General features: G+C 44.5%; 1 protein-coding gene across 12 annotated transcripts in view; it reads left to right on the top strand.

The window, feature by feature from the left end:
* MTUS1 (microtubule associated scaffold protein 1) overlaps positions 1 to 24946 on the top strand; it is a 261609-nt gene that overhangs the window by 207811 nt on the left and 28852 nt on the right. The window contains exon 10 of one of the 12 annotated variants that reach the window (XM_044299651.1): positions 107 to 708. The exons of the other annotated variants lie outside the window; for them this stretch is intronic. Coding sequence (XP_044155586.1) covers positions 107 to 126 — 20 coding nt within the window. The 3' untranslated portion in view covers positions 127 to 708. Of the gene's footprint in view, positions 1 to 106; positions 709 to 24946 lie in introns of those variants that run through there. 12 annotated transcript variants of the gene reach the window in all.

Genomic DNA, 24946 nt, shown 5'->3' with positions numbered 1-24946 from the left:
CTTTTGTAGACAGATTGTCAGATTGTGCATAGTTCCCTATTAAGGTAAATTCTTGCATGCTTCTCATTGACTAACACTTTTTTTTTTTTTTTTTTTACTTCCAAAGAGTTAAATAGTTTAAAGTAATGTAAATGGCTTTTCCCCCTGAGGCACATTCCCATGGAAACTCTGGAGTTCTGAATTTCTCTAGAGCCTGTTAGTTGACCCTGGGTTCATCGGATTCCTGGCAGTTATCTCATTGAGGGCGCACTGGGCTGCTCATTGCTGACCTCCTGCACAGCGAGGCTACTTTTTCACTGTCTAAGACTGTTCACAATATATAAAGCTGATGTGATCTGCCGATACGTATGGAAAGATGAGATTGGTGACGTCTTATCTCAGACCACCGCATATTTCAAGAACAGGAGGGTGCTCAACCCTCTTAGGTGCTGCTGAGAGATTGCATACCTATAAGACTACGGTTATTCCTTTTTTTTCTTTTCTACAAAAAAGGTATCTAAGTGGATCCAGTAATTTTCGATGGGAGCCATTTTGAACCGAAATGGCCAAAAATGTCATGAATTACGATTGATATAATTTGTTTTCTTGACAGAAATGTTTCATGATGATCTTTCTGCTTGGGGGGATATATTCATTGATATCAGGGTGTCTTTCTTTCTGTACCGTCAGCCTTATCGGGATGAATAAAGCCAAACACTTTGCTGTTGATTTGATTACCTAAAATGTCTTATTTTGGCACTGCTCAAAAGTCTGAGCAATGCCAAAGCATATTAAGTGCTGTCTATCAGGTTGTCTGGCTGACTCCTGTCTTATTTCTATGGTAAGAGGGAGTAAGCGGTTCCTGGTACACCAAGCACTGCTGAAATCTAGGAGATGGTCAACAAGCTCTGCATCAAAGCTTAGGAGATGGTCACACTTCTATGACCAGCTTCACATGGCTGTAGTGTTGTTGACTTGCATGCAGTTTTGCTAGCCCGCCATCTGAGAGCCTTGACCGTGTCAGTTGTCAAAGACTTGGTATTGAGAAAAGAATAGTGAAGCTCTCCCTGACACGTATTTGTCACAGCTCTTGAGTTTCACTGTTTCTTTATTACAGGGTATCAGTTCTAGTTCACTGGACACCATGAGAACATCAGAAAATGACAAAACATACTTTTATATTTCTGGTAGTAGTCAAATTGATTTTTTTTGGGGGGGGGGAAATTTATCAATGGCTTTAAACCAAAACTGGCGTTTCATGACTTTTTAAAAGTTACAAAAAAATCTGCTAGGTTTAGACAGATTTACCATAACTTGTGGCAAAAAAATTTAATAAATGAAGGCGCACATCTATGCCTGTCCATACAATGTTTTCTGCGGTCGCATGCACTGCCAAAGGACAATTTATTAAATGGTGGGGGTGCTTTTAAAGGGGTTATCCCATCTTAGACAATGGGGGCATTTTGCTAGGATATGCCCCTATTGTCTGATAGGTGCAGGTCCCACCTCTGGGACCAGCACCTACAAGGAGAACGGAGCCGGGGAGAGTTGTTTCCCAGGGTCCATCCACCACCAGGCGCAGCTCCCATTGAAGTGAATGGGAGTGCACCGCGCATGCGCGGCCACTGCTCCCATTCATTTCTACGGGGCCGACGGAAATAGCAGAGCCAGCGCTTGGCTATTTTCGGCGGCTCCATATAAATGAATGGAGGGCGGCTGCGCATGCGCAATGCGCCCTCCTCAACTTTCTCTGCTCCGTTCTCCTTGTAGGTGCTGGTCCAAGAGGTGGGACCCACACCTATCAGACAATGGGGGCACATCCTAGCGATATGCCCCCATTGTCTAAGATGGGATAACCCCTTTAATGATTTTGTAACTTTACTAAATCTCTCCCAATGTCTCTAAGACTTTGTGGTATACTGACTTTTGATATACATTAATGTGTTGGGTCGGGTGAGGCCTGTTTTACACTTGCGTTGTTAATTCCGGTTTTAAGATCCGTCAGAGGGTCTCAAAACCGGAATTAAACTGACCCATTTTGATTTTGCACATCAGGATGCATCCGTTCCGTTAGGTTGCTGTTTTGTGAAATCGAAACCAAACAAACTGGATCTGTCACTAAATACATTGAAAGTCAATGTGTGACAGATCCTGTTTTTTAAGATCCTGAAAAACCAGATCCGTCACCATTGACTTACATTTGTTTTTAGTGACGGGTCTGGTTTGTTCTGTTTTTTGTTTTTTTTGACAGGACACACAACCGCAGCTTGCAGCGTTTTTGTGTCCGGTCACAAAACGGAATGCTGATGGAGCGAAAGACATCCTGATGCCTCCTGAACGGATCTCTTTCTATTCAGAATGCATTGGGACTAAATGGAAACGTTTTTCTCCGGTTTTGAGATCCGCTGCCAGATCTCCATACCGGAAAACGACGACGCAAGTGTAAAACAGGCCTAAACTGAAGTTTTTCACCTGATCCTTTTTGTTCTCCCAGGAGATAAGACGCCGGCAGTGGATCTCTCCCCATTGATAACGTGTTTTGCTGATCCAAAAGTGTATTTGTATGGGAGATTCAGGAGAGAACTGTCAGCTGAACAATTCCTAGGAACGCTCCTTCCCGATAACTGCTCTGTGTAAGGGTGCTGCTGATCACCTGATGGGCGTTCGCTCATTCATTGGGTGAACGCATTGCAGAAGCAGTCACCTAAATCATTGTTTCTGGGCAACAGATTTGCTGTTTAAAGTGTGATCTGCTGCCCAGAAACAATGGATTTCTATGGACACAAGTTATCACTGTATTCCCATACAGAGCTGGTGATCGCAGCACATAAATGGTAATGGCCTTTAAAAACGTTTCACTTCTCCCTGGGGCACTTTTGCTGGGAATTGAGCGGTTGTTAAATAGTGAATTGAAATGGAACTTCTTATCTATTTGCTTTGTATCACAGCTGTATTGAGTGGCCTTTGAAGAAGGCAAGCTCCTTTACACCTCTTATCATACTAGTGTTATTTCTGTCCAGCCTTGGATTGACCTTGTATCTTGCTTGCATCTCTTGTCCTCTTTCACAGAACAGAAAAATGATGTAGGTCAGACATGGTGACGGGGTTTCCAAGATATTTCATCTTGGCATGTTGGAAAAATCCACTTGCAACATTGAAGTGCTTGATGGCCTCATCTTCACAATGGGCTAAATATTGCCTCAGTGATTCCTTGGCCAAAACCTGTTCCCATCAAGATTTAGAAATGCTATAGAAAGACTGCAAGGGTTAACACAGTGATAAGTGAACATATGTTTTCCATCCACTTTTATCCAGGGTGTTGTAAGAAGATAGAAACCCGTTACGAATACTTTCCATCCACAATCTGCATGTCGCTATCTTCCCTATGACGTGATGCATAGAATAGCTGTCTGAGAATTTACAGGGCTTCTCTTTACAAGGTTTTGTGATCTGTCGAGACGCTGGTGGATTTATAAAAGTATAAGTTTCTTTTGTTCCTCACATATTCTAAATTCTTAAAATTATTGCTGTCATTAGGCACCCATAGACTTCCTGGGGCCATATTGTGCCTCTGTACACCTTTGATTCCCCCCCACATCACCACCAATTTGCCGGACCTGTAAATGGAAGCCCATGTACCTGCTTCCTGGCACTGGCTCCCCCGCTGCTTCTCCTCCCTGCCTGTAGTGATCCACTGGGCTCCCTTACTGGAAGCATGGTTTACACCACCTGCAGCCAATCACTTGCCGCATTGGTGACTGTTCGCCTTACATTATGACAAATGTTCACATGATGCGTCACCACCGTGACCAGTGAGTGGCTGCAGGCGGCGTCAAATCATTGCAGGAAGGAGGAGAATGAGCGGGGAGCCCTCCCTGGTAAGTAAGCTTCCCTTTACAGGTACAGCCAAAAGTGTAAGGAATATAACTAGCCCGTCCCCCCCTCACAAAAAAATGACTTTAGTGGGGTGACAGAAGCCCTTTAAACATGTGCTCCATGGACAATGCCACTAAGTGTGTGTCCTGTGCAATGTATGCATGCCTTGAAGAGCCTTTCGAGGGTGAACAATCATGTTGCATATTTGGAAGCCCAGATTTTGGATCTAAATAAGCAGCTTGAAACACTTAGGGGCAATGCAGACCTGGAGAGAGGCTTAGACCTCACTGTGCAGGCACTGACTGGGGTGAGAGAAATGGAGGTGGGAGGAGGAGGGCAAGATCAGGTCAGCAGTTGGGTTAATGTAGGAAGAAGGGGTAGAGGAAAAAGTGCCAGGGAGGCTAGTCCTGAGCTGGAACGCCCTAGTAAATATGCCTGTTTGGTATTAGGGATGAAAGCCCAGGGCCAGCAACACTGAAGCAGAGCGTTTCTCCTAGCAACCAGGGGTATGACCGCTGCAGGAAGGATAGGAAAAGGAGTGCTGAAAAGGACAGACAGATACTGGTGGTAGGGTCTATTATGAAGAGGACAGACAGGGTCATCTGTCGCCGAGACTGAATGCCAAACGGTATGTTGACTGCCGGGTGCTCGGGTTCGGCATATTGCAGATCGGATTGACAGATTGCTGGGTGGGGCTGGGGAAGACCCGGCGGTCATGGTACACATTGGTACCAATGACAAAGTCAGGGGGCGATGGAAGGTCCTTAAAAATGATTTTAGGGAACTAGGAGAAAAGCTCAAGTCCAGGACCTCCAAGGTAGTGTTTTCAGAAATACTGCCAATGCCACGAGTGTCACCAGAGAGACAACGGGAGCTTAGGGGGTTAAATAAGTGGCTCAGAAGCTGGTGCAGGAAGGAAGGGTTTGGGTTCATGGAGAACTGGGCCGACTTATAAACTAGGATCTGGGGGGGGGGGGGGTCATACTAATAAGGGTGTAGATAGATAGTCCGATATAGAAGGGGTCAGTGGGGGCTGGAGTTAGTGAGGAAAGTAGGGAGAAGACTGGGCATAACAATACACTTATGAAAAATAGAACTGCTGGTAACAAGAAACTGTTACATACAAACATCAACCAAGGTAACCCAAAAACCAAAAATCCCAGATAATCACTTTACAGGTAATAGTAATTTAAAATGTTTTTTCACAAATACCAGAAGTCTAGGTAGCAAAATATGGGAGCTGGAGGCTATGGTACTAGAAGAACACAGATGTAGTTGGTGTGGCTGAGACATGGTTGGATTCTTCGCATGACTAGGCAGTAAATATTGAGGGTTTTACACTATTTAGGAAAGACGGGGTCAATAGAAAAGGCTGTGGCGTGTGCCTGTATGTGAGGAGTGATCTGAAGAAAAGTGTGAAAGAGGCAATTGTGGGTGCGGATGGTGAGGATGTGGAAACCTAATGGGTGGAAGTTCAAAGGGGATATAAACACTGAAAAAATAATACTTGGTGTAATCTATAGACCCCTTAACATCACAGAGGAGATAGACGTAACTGTATAACTAAATGGAGCGGGCGGCACAGGCTGGTACAGTGGTCATAATGGGAGATTTTAACTTCCCAGACATTGACTGGGGTCAGGATTCTGCCTCAACCGCAAAGGGGAGAAAATTACTCAACTTGCTGCAGGACCACTTTATGGGCCAGTTTGTAGAAGCTCCCACTAGGGGCAATGCTCTGTTGGATCTGGTAATTTCTAATGATGCAGAGCTTGCTGGAAATGTTACTGTTCGAGAAACACTAGGTAATAGTGACCACAATATAATTATATTCCTCCGAAACTATAAGAAGCAAACTCTGTCAGGCAGAACAAAGACACTAAATTTTAAAAAGGCTAATTTCCCTGGGTTGAGGGCAGCATTTCAGGGCATAGACTGGGAGCAGCTACTGTCACATAATACTGAGGATAAATGGGTGCTCTTTAAATCCACATTGAGTAATTGCTCAAAAAAATGCATTCCTTTAGGTAACAAGTATAAACGGCTAAACCCCCCCCCCCCCCCTCCTTTCCCCATGACTTACAGCTACAGTAAAAAGGGCAATAAAAGAGAAAAAAAGCGTTTGAATGGGGTTAACCGCCTCTGGACCGCCTAACGCAGGATCGCGTTTTGGACGTGGCTGTCCCAGGCAGAATCGCATCTGTGCATCATCTCGCGAGACGCGAGATTTCCTGTGAACGCGCGCACATAGGCGCGCGCGTTCACAGGATCGGAAGGTAAGCGAATGGATCTACAGCCTGCCGGCGATCATTCGCTGGCAGGCTGTAGATGCGTTTTTTTTTTTTTGTTTTTTTTTTAACCCCTAACAGGTATATTAGACGCTGTTTTGATAACAGCGTCTAATATACCTGGTCCTCTGGTGGTCCCTTTTGCTTGAATCAACCACCAGAGGACACGGGTAGCTCTGTAAAGTAGCACCAAACACCACTACACTACACCCCCCCCCCCGTCACTTATTAACCCCTTATGAACCTATGATCACCCCATAAAGACTCCCTGATCACCCCCCTGTAAGGCTCCATTCAGACATTTTTTTGGCACAAGTTAGCGGAAAAACTTTTTTCTTTTTTTTTTTTCTTACAAAGTCTCATATTCCACTAACTTGTGTCAAAAAATAAAATCTCACATGAACTCACCATACCCCTCACGGAATCCAAATGCGTAAAATTGTTTAGACATTTATATTCCAGACTTCTTCTCATGCTTTAGGGCCCCTAAAATACCAGGGCAGTATAAATATCCCACATGTGACCCCATTTCAGAAAGAAGACATCCCAAGGTATTCCGTGAGGGGCATATTGAGTCCATGAAAGATTGAAATTTTTGTTCCAAGTTAGCGGAAAGGGGGACTTTGTGAGAAAAAAAAAATACATTTCGGCTAACTTGTGCCCAAAAAAAAAAAAATTCTATGAACTCGCCTTGCCCTAAAGCGTGAGAAGAAGTCTGGGATCCAAATGTCTGAAAATGCCCTCCTAAAAGGAATTTGGGCCCCTTTGCGCATCTAGGATGCAAAAAAGTGTCACACATGTGGTATCGCCGTACTCTGGAGAAGTTGGGCAATGTGTTTTGGGGTGTCATTTTACATATACCCATGCTGGGTGAGATAAATATCTTGGTCAAATGCCAACTTTATATAAAAAAAAATGGGAAAAGTTGTCTTCTGCCGAGATATTTCTCTCACCCAGCATGGGTATATGTAAAAAGACACCCCAAAACACATTGCCCTACTTATTCTGAGTACGGCGATACCAGATGTGCGACACTTTTTTGCAGCCTAGGTGGGCAAATGGGCCCACATTCCAAAGAGCACCTTTCAGATTTCACAGGCCATTTTTTACAGATTTTGATTTCAAACTACTTTGCACGCATTTGGGCCCCTAAAATGGCAGGGCAGTATAACTACCCGACAAGTGACCCCATTTTGGAAAGAAGACACCCCAAGGTATTCCGTGAGGGGCATGGCGAGTTCCTAGAATTTTGTATTTTTTGTCACAAGTTAGCGGAAAATGATTTTTATTTTTTTTTTCCTTCCAAAGTCTCATTCCACTAACTTGTGACAAAAAATAAAAACTTCCATGAACTCACTCTGCCCATCACGAAATACCTTGGGGTGTCTTCTTTCCAAAATGGGGTCACTTGTGGGGTAGTTATACTGCCATGGCATTTTAGGGGCCCAAATGCGTGCAAAATAGTTTGAAATCAAAATCTGTAAAAAATGGCCTGTGAAATCCGAAAAGTGCTCTTTGGAATGTGTGCCCCTTTGCCCACCTAGGCTGCAAAAAAGTGTCACACATGTGGTATCGCCGTACTCAGGAGAAGTTGGGGAATGTGTTTTGGGGTGACATTTTACATATACCCATGCTGGGTGAGAGAAATATCTTGGTCAAATGCCAACTTTGAAAAAAAAAAGGGGAAAAGTTGTCTTTTGCCGAGATATTTCTCACCCAGAAAGTCAGAGCTGCTTCAAAAAGCGGAAATTCACATTTTTGTACCATAGTTTGTAAACGCTCTAACTTTTACCCAAACCATTTTTTATTTTTTTTTACCCAAACATTTTTTTTAATCAGACATGTAGAACAATAAATTTAGAGAAAAATTTATATATAGATGTCGTTTTTAAAAAAAAATTACAACTGAAAGTGAAAAATGTCATTTTTTTTGTAAAAATTTAGTAAAATTTCGATTAATAACAAAAAAAGTAAAAATGTCAGCAGCAATGAAATACCACCAAATGAAAGCTCTATTAGTGAGAAGAAAAGGAGGTAAAATTCATTTGGGTGGTAAGTTGCATGACCGAGCAATAAACGGTGAAAGTAGTGTAGTGCAGAAGTGTAAAAAGTGGTCTGGTCATTAAGGGTGTTTAAGCTAGGGGAGGTGAGGTGGTTAATAAAATCTGTAAAAAAAAAAAAAAAAAAAGAAATTAGCAAAAATACAAAATGAATAGCAGGTGGCAAAAGAGCACAAGAAATCCCCCAAAATTATTTAAACATGTAAATGCTAAAAACCAAGGTCAGAGCAGGTAGCCCCTAAATAATGTTAAAGGGGGGGGGGGGGGAGGTTAAGCAGTGATGATGAGGAAAAGGCGGATTTACTAAATGGGTTTTTTAGCTCTGTATATACAAAAGAGAAAGGAGCTGATATCTGTGGTGTTGGGGCTGTTAGTACATCCAGTAATATACTCAAATGGCTAAATGTAGAAGTGTGAACAACGCTCCGGGTCCAGATGGATTACACCCAAGAGTGCTTAAGGAGCTCTGTTCAGTCATTGCTGTGCCCCTGTTTATAATTTTTAAAGGTTCTCTAGGTACTTGTACAGTTCCAAGTGATTGGCGCAAGGTAATTATAGACCAGTTAATTTAACTTCTGTTGTGGGGAAAAATGTTTGAACGATTCTTAAGGGACTCTATACAGGAATATGTGACTGTAAATATTATAAGTGTTAACCAACATTGGTTTACCAAGGACAGAAGTTTTCAGACTAACCTGATTTGTTTTTATGAGGAGGTGAGTAGTAGCCTGGACAGAGGGGTGGCTGATGTTTTTTTCTGGATTTTTCAAAGGCTTTTGATACTGTCCCTCATAGACGTTTAATAGGTAAAGTAATGTCTATAGGTTTGGAAAGTATAGTTTGTAATTGGATTGAAAACTGGCTGAAGGACCGTGTCCAGAGAGTTGTGGTCAATGATTCCTGTTCAGAATGGTCCCAGGTTATAAGTGGTGTACCCCAAGGTTCAGTGCTGGGCCCTCTATTATTTATTTATTAATGATATCGAGGACTGGATTAATAAAACCATTTCTATGTTTGCATATTACACTAAGCTGTGTAGTACTGTGCAGTCTATGGAAGATGTCCATATACTACAAGCTGACTTGAACACTCTGAGTGATTGGGCATCAACTTGGCAAATGAGGTTCAATGTGGATAAAAGTAAATTTATGCATGTTGGTAGTAATAATCTCTGTGCTTCATATGTCCTAGGTGATGTAAGGTGATAAAACACTGGGAGAGTCACTTATAGAGAAGGATTTGGGTGTCCTTGTAGATGGTAGATTAAATAACAGCATACAATGTCAATCAGCTGGTCCTAAGGCCACCAGGATATTGTCATACATTAAACGAGGCATGGACTCGCGGGGCAGGGATGTAATACTACCACTTTACAAAGCGCTGGTGCGGCCTCCTCTGGAATATGCAGTTCAGTTCTGGGCACCAGTAGATAGAAAAGACGCACTGCAGCTGCAGAAAGTACAGAGAAGAGCGACTAAACTGACAAGGGGCATGGAGGTTCTTGGTTATGAAGAAAGATCTAAAATTGAATTAATTTAGTTTTGAGAAGAGACTTCTAAGGGGACATGATTAACCTATACAAATATATAAATGGGCCATACAAAAAATACGGAGAAAAACTGTTCCATGTAAAATGCCCTCAAAAGACAAGGGGGCGGTGCCTCCGACAGGAGAAGAAAAAGTTCAGTCTCCAGAAGTGTCAAAACTTCTTTACTGTAAGAACTGTGAAGCTGTAGAATAGACTTCCTCAGGACGTGGTCACAGCAGGAACAGTGGACAGTTTTAAAATGGGTTTAGATGAATTCTTAAAAGTAAACAACATTAATGCTTATGAAACCGTGTAGAAAGCTCACTTCCTTCTGGGATTCTCGTCCCCACCTATCTTTTGGTTGAACTTGATGGACTTATGTCTTTTTTTTCAACCGTATAAACTATGTACCTATGTAATTTTTATACTGATGCGTGGTCACATAGGGCAGATTTTCCAACGATCACTGAAGAGTAGGAATATGGGTAGCACAGGATGATACCCATGCCCTCTTGCTTTGGGTATGATTTTTTTAATAGATTTTTAATGGCCGCACAATGTTGGTAGTAAAACTGCAGTTTTTCCCACAAAATTGTGCAGTCATTAATTTAATAATTATGCTCAAGAACCGTTCCCACCACGTGTGAGTGTGGTTTTCATCTGCTGCTACGTGTGCCCCTGCCCGGTCAGTGCAAATAGTCATGGCAGGCCAAGCCCTCCCACTTCAGCCAATGGTCGCATATAAAATTGGTGGGCATGGTCAGCTGTGTGGCCTTCCCCCAAGGGTCCTTTTACCTGGGCAACTAGCAGTGATATAACAAGCTGATTGGTGCTAGTGTAGCTTCATTTACCTCATCATCATGATGGTTTGCGAGCGAGTGTCATTAAAGGGAATGTGTCATCAGAAATAAACCTGCTGTTTTATTCAACATATTTTCTAATTAATTTTGATTTCAATTTTCCATGTCATTTTTCCCAAAATCCCCAAATCCTGCAGTTTTTGAACTGGCCACTATGTCTAATAGTTGGTGCCACTTCTTCATTTGTACAGATAACTTCACTGCAGTTCACTTATTCTAATCCTGCCTGTAATGATATCACCTCTGTGTATAGATAACACAGGATCCACCATTCACAATAGGTGACTGTCAAATACAGGTCCTTCTAAAAAAATTAGCATATTGTGATAAAGTTCATTATTTTCTGTAATGTACTGATAAACATTAGACTTTCATATATTTTAGATTCATTACACACAACTGAAGTAGTTCAAGCCTTTTATTGTTTTAATATTGATGATTTTGGCATACAACTCATGAAAACCCAAAATTCCTATCTAAAAAAATTAGCATATCATTAAAAGGTTCTCTAAACGAGCTATTAACCTAATCATCTGAATCAACTAATTAACTCTAACACCTGCCAAAGATTCCTGAGGCTTTTAAAAACTCCCAGCCTGGTTCATTACTCAAAACCGCAATCATGGGTAAGACTGCCGACCTGACTGCTGTCCAGAAGGCCATCAGTGACACCCTCAAGCAAGAGGGTAAGACACAGAAAGAAATTTCTGAACGAATAGGCTGTTCCCAGAGTGCTGTATCAAGGCACCTCAGTGGGATATCTGTGGGAAGGAAAAAGTGTGGCAGAAAACGCTGCACAATGAGAAGAGGTGACCGGACCCTGAGGAAGGCCTCCTGCACACGAACGTTTTTTTACACGGTCCGCAAAAACGGGGTCCGTAGGTCCGTGATCCGTGACCGTTTTTCCGTCCGTGGGTCTTCCTTGATTTTTGGAGGATCCACGGACATGAAAAAAAAAGTCATTTTGGTGTCCGCCTGGCCGTGCGGAGCCAAACGGATCCGTCCTGAATTACAATGCAAGTCAATGGGGACGGATCCGTTTGATGTTGACACAATATGGTGCCATTTCAAACGGATCCGTCCCCATTGACTTTCAATGTAAAGTCTGGAGTTCTGTTATACCATCGGATTGGAGTTTTCTCCAATCCGATGGTATATTTTAACTTGTAGCGTCCCCATCACCATGGGAACGCCTCTATGTTAGAATATACTGTCGGATATGAGCTACATCGTGAAACTCATTTCCGACAGTATATTCTAACACAGAGGCGTTCCCATGGTGATGGAGACGCTTCAGGTTAGAATATACAAAAAAACTGTGTACATGACTGCCCCCTGCTGCCTGGCAGGTGCTGCCAGGCAGCAGGGGGCAGACCCCCCCCCCCCTGTTTTTAACTCATTGGTGGCCAGTGGGCCCCCCCTCCCCTATTGTTAACTCGTTGGTGGCCAGTGTGCGCACCCCCCTCCCTCCCTCTATTGTAATAATAGCATTGGGGCCAGTGTGCGCGCCCCCCCAACCCCCCCCCCCCTCCCTCTATTGTAATAATAGCATTGGGGCCAGTGTGCCCCCCCCCCCCCCCCCCCCGATCATCGGTGGCAGCGGAGTAGAAGATTCATACTTACCTGGCTGCTGGCTGCTGCGATCTCTGTGTCCGGCCGGGAGCTCCTCCTACTGGTAAGTGACAGGTCTGTGCGGCGCATTGCTGTCACTTACCAGTAGGAGGAGCTCCCGGCCGGACGCAGACATCGCAGCAGCCAGCAGCCAGGTAAGTATGAAAATCTTCTACTCCGCTGCCACCGATGATGGGGGGGGGGGGGTTGTGCGCACACTGGCCCCAATGTATTAAAACAATAGAGGGAGGGAGGGGGGGGGGGTTGGGGGCGCGCGCACACTGGCCCCAATGTATTAAAACAATAGAGGGAGGGAGGGAGGGGGGTGCGCACACTGGCCACCAACGAGTTAACAACAGGGGAGGGGGGGGCCGCACAATGATATTCAAACTGGGGAGGGGGGGGGGGTCTGCCCCCTGCTGCCTGGCAGCCCTGATCTCTTACAGGGGGATATGATAGTACAATTAACCCCTTCAGGTGCCGCACTATCATATCCCCCTGTAAGAGATCGGGTGCTGCCAGGCAGCAGGGGGCAGTCTTGTACACAGTTTGTAGTGTATTCTAACTAGAAGCGTCCCATCACCATGGGAACGCTTCTGTGTTAGAATATACTGTCGGATCTGAGTTTTCACGAAGTGAAAACTCAGCTCTGAAAAAGCTTTTATGCAGACGGATCTTCGGATCCGTCTGTATGAAACTAACCTACGGCCACGGATCACGGACACGGATGCCAATCTTGTGTGCATCCGTGTTCTTTCACGGACCCATTGACTTGAATGGGCCCGTGAACCGTTGGCCGTGAAAAAAATAGGACAGGTCATATTTTTTTCACGGCCAGGAAACACGGCTCACGGATGCGGCTGCCAAACGGTGCATTTTCCGATTTTTCCACGGACCCATTGAAAGTCAATGGGTCCGTGAAAAAAAACGGAAAACGGCACAACGGCCACGGATGCACCCAACGTTCGTGTGCAGGAGGCCGAAGATTGTGGAGAAGGACCGATTCCAGACCTTGGGGGACCTGCGGAAGCAGTGGACTGAGTCTGGAGTAGAAACATCCAGAGCCACCGTGTACAGGCGTGTGCAGGAAATGGGCTACAGGTGCCGCATTCCCCAGGTCAAGACACTTTTGAACCAGAAACAGCGGCAGAAGCGCCTGACCTGGGCTACAGAGAAGCAGCACTGGACTGTTGCTCAGTGGTCCAAAGTACTTTTTTCGGATGAAAGCTAATTTTGCATGTCATTCGGAAATCAAGGTGCCAGAGTCTGGAGGAAGACTGGGGAGAGGGAAATGCCAAAATGCCTGAAGTCTAGTGTCAAGTACCCACAGTCAGTGATGGTCTGGGGTGCCATGTCAACTGCTGGTGTTGGTCCACTGTGTTTTATCAAGGGCAGGGTCAATGCAGCTAGCTATCAGGAGATTTTGGAGCACTTCATGCTTCCATCTGCTGAAAAGCTTTATGGAGATGATTTCATTTTTCAGCACGACCTGGCACCTGCTCACAGTGCCAAAACCACTGGTAAATGGTTTACTGACCATGGTATTACTGTGCTCAATTGGCCTGCCAACTCTCCTGACCTGAACCCCATAGAGAATCTGTGGGATATTGGGAAGAGAAAGTTGAGAGACGCAAGACCCAACACTCTGGATGAGCTTAAAGGGCTTCTGTCACCCCATTAAACCGTTTTTTTTTTTCTTTACTAATAATCCCTACACTGCGATCTCATCATACATAAGCTAATTAATGATTTTCGTTCAGTAGAATTTGTTAAAAATCGATTTTTGAAATATGTAAATTACCTTGCTACCAGCAAGTAGGGCGGCTACTTGCTGGTAGCAGCCGCGTCCTCCGATGGTAATGACGCCCCCTCTGCTTGTTGATTGACAGATCCCGTCCGCTGGCCCTTTCTCTGCTGGCCCTGCCTGTTTTGATTCAATATCTGGCGCCTGCGCCGCGGCCGTACCTCTCTTCAATCTGCGCAGGCGCACTGAGAGGCGGCCTCTCGCTCGGCCGCTCGCTTCTCAATGCGCCTGCGCCGGGTGTAGATGTGACGTCATCGGCGCAGGCGCATTGAGGAGCGAGCGGCAGAGCGAGAGGCCGCCTCTCAGTGCGCCTGCGCAGATTGAAGAGAGGTACGGCCGCGGCACAGGCGCCAGATATTGAATCAAAACAGGCAGGGCCAGCAGAGAAAGGGCCAGCGGACGGGATCTGTCAATCAACAAGCAGAGGGGGCGTCATTACCATCGGAGGACGCGGCTGCTACCAGCAAGTAGCCGCCCTACTTGCTGGTAGCAAGGTAATTTACATATTTCAAAAATCGATTTTTAACAAATTCTACTGAACGAAAATCATTAATTAGCTTATGTATGATGAGATCGCAGTGTAGGGATTATTAGTAAAGAAAAAAAAAAAAAACGGTTTAATGGGGTGATAGAAGCCCTTTAACCACTTCAGCCCCGCTAGGTGAAACCCCCTTCATGACCAGAGCACTTTTTACACTTCGGCACTACACTCCTTTCACCGTTTATCGCTCGGTCATGCAACTTACCACCCAAATGAATTTTACCTCCTTTTCTTCTCAATAATGGAGCTTTCATTTGGTTGTATTTTATTGCTGCTGACATTTTTACTTTTTTTGTTATTAATCAAAATGTAACGATTTTTTTGCAAAAAAATGACATTTTTCACTTTCAGCTGTAAAATTTTGCAAAAAAAACGACATCCATATATAAATTTTTCGCCAAATTTATTGTTCTACATGTCTTTGATAAAAAAAAAATGTTTGGGCAAAAAAAAAAATGGTTTGGGTAAAAGTTATAGCATTTACAAACTATGGTACAAAAATGTGAATTTCCGCTTTTTGAAACAGCTCTGACTTTCTGAGCACCTGTCATGATTCCTGAGGTTCTACAATGCCCAAACAGTAGAAAACCCCCACAAATGACCCCATTTCGGAAAGAAGACACCCTAAGGTATTCGCTGATGGGCATAGTGAGTTCATAGAACTTTTTATTTTTTGTCACAAGTTAGCGGAAAATGATGATGATTTTTTTATTTATTTTTTTCTTACAAAGTCTCATATTCCACTAACTTGCGACAAAAAATAAAAAATTCTAGGAACTCACCATGCCCCTCACAGAATACCTTGGGGTGTCTTCTTTCCAAAATGGGGTCACTTGTGGGGTAGTTATACTGCCCTGGCAATTTAGGGGCCCAAATGTGTGAGAAGAACTTTGCAATCAAAATGTGTAAAAAATGACCGGTGAAATCCAAAAGGTGCACTTTGGAATATGTGCCCTTTTGCCCACCTTGGCAGCAAAAAAGTGTGACACATCTGGTATCGCCGTACTCAGGAGAAGTTGGGGAATGTGTTTTGGGGTGTCATTTTACATATACCCATGATGGGTGAGAAAAATATCTTGGTCAAATGCCAACTTTGTATAAAAAAATGGGAAAAGTTGTCTTTTGCCAAGATATTTCTCTTATCCAGCATGGGTATATGTAAAATGACACCCCAAAACACATTCCCCAACTTCTCCTGAGTACGGCGATACCAGATGTGTCACACTTTTTTGCTGCCAAGGTGGGCAAAGGGGCACATATTCCAAAGTGCACCTTTCAGATTTTGCAGGCCATTTTTTACACATTTTGATTGCAAGGTACTTCTCACACATTTGGGCCCCTAAATTGCCAGGGCAGTATAACTACGCCACAAGTGACCCCATTTTGGAAAGAAGACACCCCAAGGTATTCCGTGAGGGGCATGGCGAGTTCCTAGAATTTTTTATTTTTTGTCACAAGTTAGCGGAAAATGATGATTTTTTTTTTTTCTCTTTTTTCCTTACAAAGTCTCATATTCCACTAACTTGCGACAAAAAATAAAAAATTCTAGGAACTCGCCATGCCCCTCACGGAATACCTTGGGGTGTCTTCTTTCCAAAATGGGGTCACTTGTGCGTAGTTATACTGCCCTGGCAATTTAGGGGCCCATATGTGTGAGAAGTACTTTGCAATCAAAATCTGTAAAAAATGACCTGTGAAATCCGAAAGGTGCACTTTGGAATATGTGCCCCTTTGCCCACCTTGGCAGCAAAAAAGTGTGATACATCTGGTATCGCCGTACTCAGGAGAAGTTGGGGAATGTGTTTTGGGGTGTCATTTTACATATACCCATGCTGGGTGAGAGAAATATCTTGGCAAAAGACAACTTTTCCCATTTTTTGATACAAAGTTGGCATTTGACCAAGATATTTTTCTCACCCAGCATGGGTATATGTAAAATGACACCCCAAAACACATTCCCCAACTTCTCCTGAGTACGGCGATACCAGATGTGTCACACTTTTTTGCAGCCTAGATGCGCAAAGGGGCCCAAATTCCTTTTAGGAGGGCATTTTTAGACATTTGGATCCCAGACTTCTTCTCACGCTTTAGGGCCCCTAAAAAGCCAGGGCAGTATAAATACCCCACATGTGACCCCACTTTGGAAAGAAGACACCCCAAGGTATCCAATGAGGGGCCTGGCAAGTTCATAGAATTTTTTTTTTTTTTGCATAAGTCACTTTCCGCTAACTTAGGACAAAAATTTAAATCTTTCATGGACTCAATATGCCCCTCAGCAAATACCTTGGGGTGTCTTCTTTCCAAAATGGAGTCAGTTGTGAGGTGTTTGTACTGCCCTGGCATTTGAGGGTCTCTGCAATCATTACATGTATGTCCAGCATTAGGAGTTTCTGCTATTCTCCTTATATTGAGCATACAGGTAATGAGATTTTTTTTTTCCGTTTAGCCTCTGGGCTGAAAGAAAAAAATGAACGGCACAGATTTCTTCATTCGCATCGATCAATGTGGATGAAAAAATCTCTGCCAAAAAAAAAAAATGGAGGGGAAAGGCGTCTGCCAGGACATAGGAGCTCCGCCCAACATCCATACCCACTTAGCTCGTATGCCCTGGCAAACCAGATTTCTCCATTCACATCAATCGATGTGGATGAATAAATCATTGTTGGGATTTTTTTTTTTTTTTTTATATATATATATATATATACAAAGTGTTTGCCAAAGCATAGGAACGCCGCCTCCTCCTCAGCTCGTATGCCTCGTCAAACGTATCTGTCACTGCAGAGGAGAAAATCCCGTCTTGCAGCACCGCATACACCGACTTGCGTGTAATCTGACAGCAGCGCAATGCTTCTGTCAGAATGCACATCGGTGCTGCAGCTAGTCAATCGGTTGGTCCACCTGGAAGGTAAAAAAAAGAAAAAAGAAAAAAAAAGAAAAAACCAGGCCGCAACGCAATAATTTTATTAACTTTGCAACAGAACATGTAACTTTAACTTTTTTAACTGAACATTAACGTGTTTGCTTACTGGTGTGTTTTTTTGTTTTTTTACCTTTATAGAACAAACCTCTCCTTCCCCATGGGTCAATGTGCAAAGCGCAAATCGCCCAAAGATGTGGCGAAGTGCGTTATGCACTTTGTCCCATGTGAAAGGAGACGTTTGCAGCAGCAGTGAGTGAATGGGCCCTAATAGCCCTGTGTGCCTGTCCTGGTGAGATGATCCCTATGCTAATAGTGTACCTGTGAGTGGTTCTTCCGGAAACACTCTCCAAAGCATAGGGCAGGGTGGTCCGGACAGTCAGGACAGAAATAGCGGGTGTCACGCCTTATTCCACTCCTGCTACAGACACGACATCTTTTTCAGGGTGATGGTTGGGTTGAGGTACCAGGAACGACATTGGGGAAATGTCGCTCGTGTAGACGGCTAACTACACTGGTGGTTGGGGCCACGGAACCTCCTGGATAATTTGAGGAAGGATCCAGTTCTCCCAGCCTTACTGTAGAGAACAAAACTATTGTACAGAGCCAATTGAATTAAATATACAGACACCTTCTTATACCAGCGTCTGGTGCGTCGGGAAACTAAATACGGAGACAACATCTGGTCATTGAAGTCGACCCCTCCCATGTGGAGGTTATAGTCGTGGACTGAGAGGGGCTTTTCAATGACACGGGTTGCTCGCTCAATTTGTATTGTCGTGTCTGCGTGAATGGAGGAGAGCATGTAAACGTCACGCTTGTCTCTCCATTTCACCGCGAGCAGTTCTTCGTTACACAGTTCGGCCCTCTGCCCCCTTGCAAGACGGGTGGTAACGAGCCGTTGGGGGAAGCCCGCGCGACTAGTTCGCGCGGTACCACAGGCGCCAATCCGTTCTAGAAACAAATGCCTAAAGAGGGCCACACTTGTGTAAAAATTGTCCACATAAAGATGGTACCCCTTGCCGAATAAGGGTGACACCAAGTCCCAAACTGTCTTCCCACTGCTCCCCAGGTAGTCAGGGCAACCGACCGGCTCCAGGGTCTGATCTTTTCCCTCATAGACCCGAAATTTGTGGGTATAGCCTGTGGCCCTTTCACAGAGCTTATACAATTTGACCCCATACCGGGCGCGCTTGCTTGGGATGTATTGTTTGAAGCCAAGGCGCCCGGTAAAATGTATCAGGGACTCGTCTATGCAGATGTTTTGCTCTGGGGTATAAATATCTGCAAATTTCTGGTTGAAATGGTCTATGAGGGGCCGAATTTTGTGGAGCCGGTCAAAAGCAGGGTGGCCCCTGGGACGGGAGGCGGTGTTGTCACTAAAGTGCAGGAACCGCAGGATGGCCTCAAAACGTGCCCTGGACATGGCAGCAGAGAACATGGGCATGTGATGAATCGGGTTCGTGGACCAATATGACCGCAATTCATGCTTTTTTGTCAGGCCCATGTTGAGGAGGAGGCCCAGAAAAGTTTTAAGTTCGGAAACTTGGACTGGTTTCCACCGGAAAGGCTGGGCATAAAAGCTTCCCGGGTTAGCGGTGATAAATTGTGTGGCATACCTGTTTGTTTCGGCCACAACTATGTCTAACAGCTCCGCAGTCAAGAACAGCTCAAAAAATCCCAGGGCCGAACCGATCTGAGCCGTCTCAACCCGAACTCCAGACTGGGCAGTGAAAGGGAAAACTACAGGTGCGGCTGAAGTTGGGGACTGCCAATCAGGGTTTGCCAGCACCTCTGGGATTCTAGGGGCTCTACGGGCACGTCTTTGCGGTGGCTGCGACGGGGTCACTACTGCACGTGCCACCGTACCAGCTTCAACTGCCCTTCTGGTGCTCGCTACTTCACCAGGTTGTACGGCAGTGCTGGTACTAGGTCCAGGGAGGGCTGGGCTGCTGGTGTATGCCTCACCACGTAATCCGACAGCACCAGCCCCACTCTGCTGCTCTTGAAGCGGATCCTGCGCAACCTGCGGTCTAGCGACACTAGGCCGGGTACGCCTGGTGGTATCAGGGACCTCAGCCTCCTCGTCCGAACTTTGGGTCAGAGAGCCACTGCTTTCTACAGGTTCGTATTCTGACCCGCTGGATTCATCAGATGAGGGTTCCCACTCCTTATCTGACTGGGTCAGAAGCCTGTAGGCCTCTTCAGAAGAATACCCCCTGTTAGACATGTGGGCAACTAAATTTAGGGGTATTCCCTGAGACTACCCAAGAAAAAAAAAGCAAGCCTGTCTTACAAAGGGGAGGCTAGCGAAGTACCGGAGGCCGCTGCGGTTGATAAAAAATATCAAAACTGATTTTTTTATCGCCGCAGTGCGTGTAAAGTGAATGTGCAGTGATCAAAAGAAAAATTTTTTTTTGTCACTGCGGTGGGGCGGGTGTGGGCGAACGCACGTGTGGGCGACCGATCAGGCCTGATCGGGCAAACACTGCGTTTTGGGTGGAGGGCGAACTAAAGTGACACTAGTACTATTATAGATCTGACCGTGATCAGTTTTGATCACTTCCAGATACTATAAAAGTACAAATGCTGATTAGCGATACGCTAATCAGCGAATAACGGACTGCGGTGCGGTGGGCTGGGCGCTAACTGATCGCTAACTACCTAACCAAGGGACCTAAACTATACCTAAAACCTAACAGTCAATAACAGTGAAAAAAAAAAGTGACAGTTTGCACTGATCACTTTTTTCTTTTCACTTGTGATTGACAGGGGTGATCAAAGAGGTGATCAAAGGGTTAATTGGGGTTCAGGGGGGTGATCAGGGGCTATAGTGTAGTGTTTGGTGTACTCACTGTGAAGCCTGCTCCTCTGCTGGATCCCACTCCAGCAGAGGAGCAGCCCCCTCTACGAAATGCCGGTGCGAACTGCGCATGCGCGCGCATATTCGCGTCATCTCGCGAGATGACGCGTATATGCGTGACTGTGCGCAGCGCTGCCGCCTCCGGACCGCACATCTGCGTTAGGCGGTCCGGAGGCGGTTAAGGCCGCTGTCGAAGCATCCTGGGCCTCCATAACACCTCAGCAGTGCCACAGGCTGATTGCCTCCATGCCACGCCGCATTGAAGCAGTCATTTCTGCAAAAGGATTCCCGACCAAGTATTGAGTGCATAACTGAACATAATTATTTGAAGGTTGACTTTTTTTGTATTAATTTTTTTTTTCTTTTATTGGTCGGATGAAATATGCTAATTTTTTTAGATAGGAAATTTGGGTTTTCATGAGCTGTATGCCAAAATCATCAAAATTAAAACAATAAAAGGCTTGAACTACTTCAGTTGGTGTGTAATGAATCTAAAATATATGAAAGTCTAATGTTTTTCAGTACATTACAGAAAATAATGAACTTTATCACAATATGCTAATTTTTTTTTAGAAGGACCTGTATTATCTATTCTTCTCTTGTACAATGACCTCTGCACAAGTCACAGAGCATACCTATAAAACGCTCCCAAAGAAGTATATAGAGTCCCCTCCTGTCCATTGTGTCTATGGTCCATGAGACTGCCGTAAATTATAAGAAATGGAAATGTTTAGGAAATGAAAAAATAATAATTACTACCAGAAAATAAAGGCAAATTAGAAAAAAGTATTTACTATCTGGTTTTAACAGGGAGATGACTTTTTGGGTGCCGCACATCCTTTAAAGCAATTGTACATTCACATACGGTTTCATCGTCTGCAGCGCTGCCCTGTTTACAAGGGGCGATTTGCTACTGTTAAAGATGGGTGAATTTTATTCTATATTTTGTAAATCTAGGATTGTAATGAGTTAACTTTTTCTACTTCCAAGTGCCCACCCACCCCCCTCTTTGTTTCAAGACTGGAAAGGAGAGAGAGGGGGGCAAAGAGCTGTGCTGTGGGAAGTGTCTGATTTCTCATCTTTTACATGTGTTCCATAGAGTGTCAGGCATTGCCTTATGCATGAACAGGTGGAATGCGTAAGCCAATCATATGGCTTGATGATATGTATATATTATTCACTGCCTATAGAGAAGCACCTCTTTAAAGTGTCACATATGACGTAGGCAGTATTCTTGTTAGAATAAACTCCATTACAAAATGGCGATGGTAACCAGATGTTTACATTAGTTCACATTCCAAAGTGGTACTCACTGCGCAGATGTTGAAGTGTTATCTCTGTTTCTCTTATCACTTTTTTCCTTTTTGACCAATGAAACAATGTTTTAGCCTCAGAGAGGACTGCCCTCTTCTGAAGATTCATAAACGCTTAGTCCATGTAATAAAGTTAGAGATTGCTTTGACCAACTTCTGTGTCAGTGTCCAGTCTCTCAGCCACGCGTGGATATTAACCCCTGGGGGGGGTACATTGATCAGGAACACCAGAGTGTATCTAAAATACCCTAATTTAGGGTGGTTTTAACAAATGGCGACCATGAAGGGACTCTGAGCAAATGTAGCATCAGACAGCTGACAAGACGGGCCCCTGAGCTTGACGAACGGCAGAGGAGAGAGGATTGCAACCTCAAAGAAAGGTGAGAAAACTTTTTATCTCATCTGCCTTTCTGCTAGTTACTTCGTCATGCTCACATAGCTCAGTCTGCTGTGAGGTGGTACCCATGTAAGTATAGTAGTCGGCTGTAATGCTGAAAGCTTGGAGTCTATTGAACCAATAGTCTGAAATCATAGATCACTCTGGTGTGTATATGTTTTGTGTGTGTCTGTGATTTATGTGAGGAGTGAGTTGAGCACAGACGGTAAAACCACAGACAAAGGGAGGGAACAGTAACCTCCTGGTTGGGAAGGGGGTGCTATAGCGCCGAGGTGTGGGACAAGGAACTCCGGCTGACCTGACCAGGAAGATGCGTAGAGCCGTATGATCTCTTGATCTGATGGAAGACTGCGGAGACTACCTGACCTGACCTTAGGAAGATGGTAGAACCTCTCATGACCTTTTGATCAAGGGAAAGACTGCGGTGATATTCTCTACCTGACCTGACCCCAGGAAGATGCGACGGAGCCCGCCTGACCCCTGGTTTTGGGGAAGACGTGCGGGGAGTCCCGGCTGACTAGTCAGACGTGATAGTCAGATTTGAGCCAACCAGAGGGGGGGGTGAATCCTTTGTCTGCGGAAGAAAGGGCTAAAGGTGCTGATCACTCCTCTGTTTTGTGTGTGTGTCAGTCTGAAATACTGTTGTTTTGATATCGGTCAGTCCCAGCATTATGAAGGAGAAAATACATCCCCTAGCTAGTAGTGAGGGAAGAATTGAAAGTTAAAATGTGAAAAAGAATGTTAGAGAAAGTGTATACTCGGACAGAGGTCGCCCCTGGCAACAGGGATGAAGATCTGTAAGAATCTGTGAAGTTAGAGCTTACAGACTGTGGGCATCAGAACTCCCGTGATTTTGAGGGGGGAGTTGTCAGGATGTTAATTGATGGCATTAACAAGAAAGAAAGAAAGTGCCCCAGTGTCTGCAATCAGAACGGCGCTTGTGTTAAATGTTCCGAAACGAACCGGTTAAGTTTGTTACCCTAATAAAATGTGTGTGTTTAACTAGGGAATATCCTAGAGATTACAGCAGTAAAAGATGGTCAGTTAATGGATAGGTGTTGTATCCAGTGTGAGCTACAGAGACTCACTACCCCCACCTCAACAGAAACATTCCTGAGATAAGAGGATCAGACGAAGGAAAAAGGTGGGAGGGAATGAGGGAATGATGCAGAGTCAGTGATGTGTAATATATTATACAAGACAAAGAATTGTTCAATAATTTTCTTTCTTCTTTCTTCTTTCCCAAGCAGTGTACTGTGGGAATCCAGCTTTTAACAAAATGACTGTATGATAACATGTATATTCTCTTACAGCGACAGACCATCAGCAATTCTGGGTGTGGTGTGGCTATCTGTTTCTAGGAAAGCTGTGTTTGTCTGTGCTGCAAGTTTTGGGATGAAACAATGTGGGTTGGAAGACAAATGATTCAGTGGAATGTGAATGGGTCTGGCTTTGAGTTGTGATTGAGGCGAATATGTGTGAAGACTGATGGAGGTTTTCAGCAGAGTTGTGAATGCAATTCAGTTTTTATGTATGAGGGCGTGGTTATGAGCCGTTTGTGAAAATTAGTACATGAAAATGTATATGAATGCGTATGGAGTACGATATTTGTTTTGTTTTTTTTAATAATATGCGCATTGAGGATTTTATTTTATTTTTCTTGGAAGTTTTGGGGTTTTTATTGGTGCCAACAGCATTGATCAAGCTGTACATTTTTATTTATTTATTTATTTTATTTTTAAATTGAAGTCAATGAAAAGTTTCTTATGGGCCCTTTGTGTGTTCATGTCTGTATTGTCCGATCTGTTTGTTTCAATGTTTGAAGTTACGTTAAGTGTTGTGCTAAACATCAGAGCTCTGTTCTGATGGGCAGCTGCCACATTACTGATGGACAAAAGGAGAACCATAGCGTCCGACTGAAGGGGGTGGACTTAGATGACTCAGAGCGGAGGGAGGAGGATAGGGGTGGACGTTACAGACAACGACAGCCCTTGTGCCCATCCCCTAGTTATAAGACACTCCCATGGAAGATGAGAAGTCCTGTTTTGTTTTCCAGTCTATTAATTCTGTGATAGGAAAAGTTGGATACTTCTGTAAGCCAAAATGCAGAGTAACATCAAGCAGCATTGGGGGGTTCAGTGGTGCCGACCATAGGTAGTGTTCCTTTGGCATTGCTTCAGCCATGATGTCAAACGCCTCATTGAAGTGAGGTAAAAGTAAGTCTGCCACCCTATGGTGGGCCTGCAGAGTCTGTGGGACCCAGATCCCAGAAGAGAGAGTGTTGTGCTGTGTGTGGTACTCCTCGTCCACACCACACGAGAGGATTGTATTCTATGTTGACCATGCCCGGATCACTGTCCGTCCCCACAGACACCCATGTTTTTTGTCATAAGGGGAACACAGACAGAGGAGGGGGGGGGGGAGTTAGATCAAGATTAAGAAACAGGAAATCCAGTATCTGCTCTATCTTTAAACATTTTTAGCAGATTCAGTCTGGCCCAAGGATATCCCTCACTCTGGGTGATAAAGAAGTAGTCCCATTTTTGATTGATACTGGAGCAGCCAAGACAGTTGTGCACAGCAAACATGGCCTCCCCTGATTTACTCTCCAAGGACACCAGCCTTTGGGTAGAAGTGGATGGGAAAGTAGTACGCTCACTTTTTTTCAACAGAAACCATCCATATTAGATTTGCCCCTAACCAAGATGCGCTTGCCCATTTGCTGGTCATTGGTAACGCTCCTTGTTGTCTCCTAGGTGCAGATTTGTTTGCAAAAGTACATGCTGGTATCTCACGTCAGGAGGACGGCACTGTGAAGCTTACAGGTGCCCTCCACGACCAAGAACTTTGTTTGTTGGCCATTAGTGATAAAATTCTCTGGTCCATGTTTGTATCAGTACTCCCAGAAG

This window comes from Bufo gargarizans, chromosome 1 (genome assembly GCF_014858855.1).
Source record: "Bufo gargarizans isolate SCDJY-AF-19 chromosome 1, ASM1485885v1, whole genome shotgun sequence".
In the NCBI taxonomy this organism is placed as follows: Eukaryota; Metazoa; Chordata; class Amphibia; order Anura; family Bufonidae; genus Bufo; species Bufo gargarizans.
The sequence above is the reverse complement of the archived record's forward strand: the minus strand, read 5'-3'. Positions and strand labels throughout refer to the sequence as shown.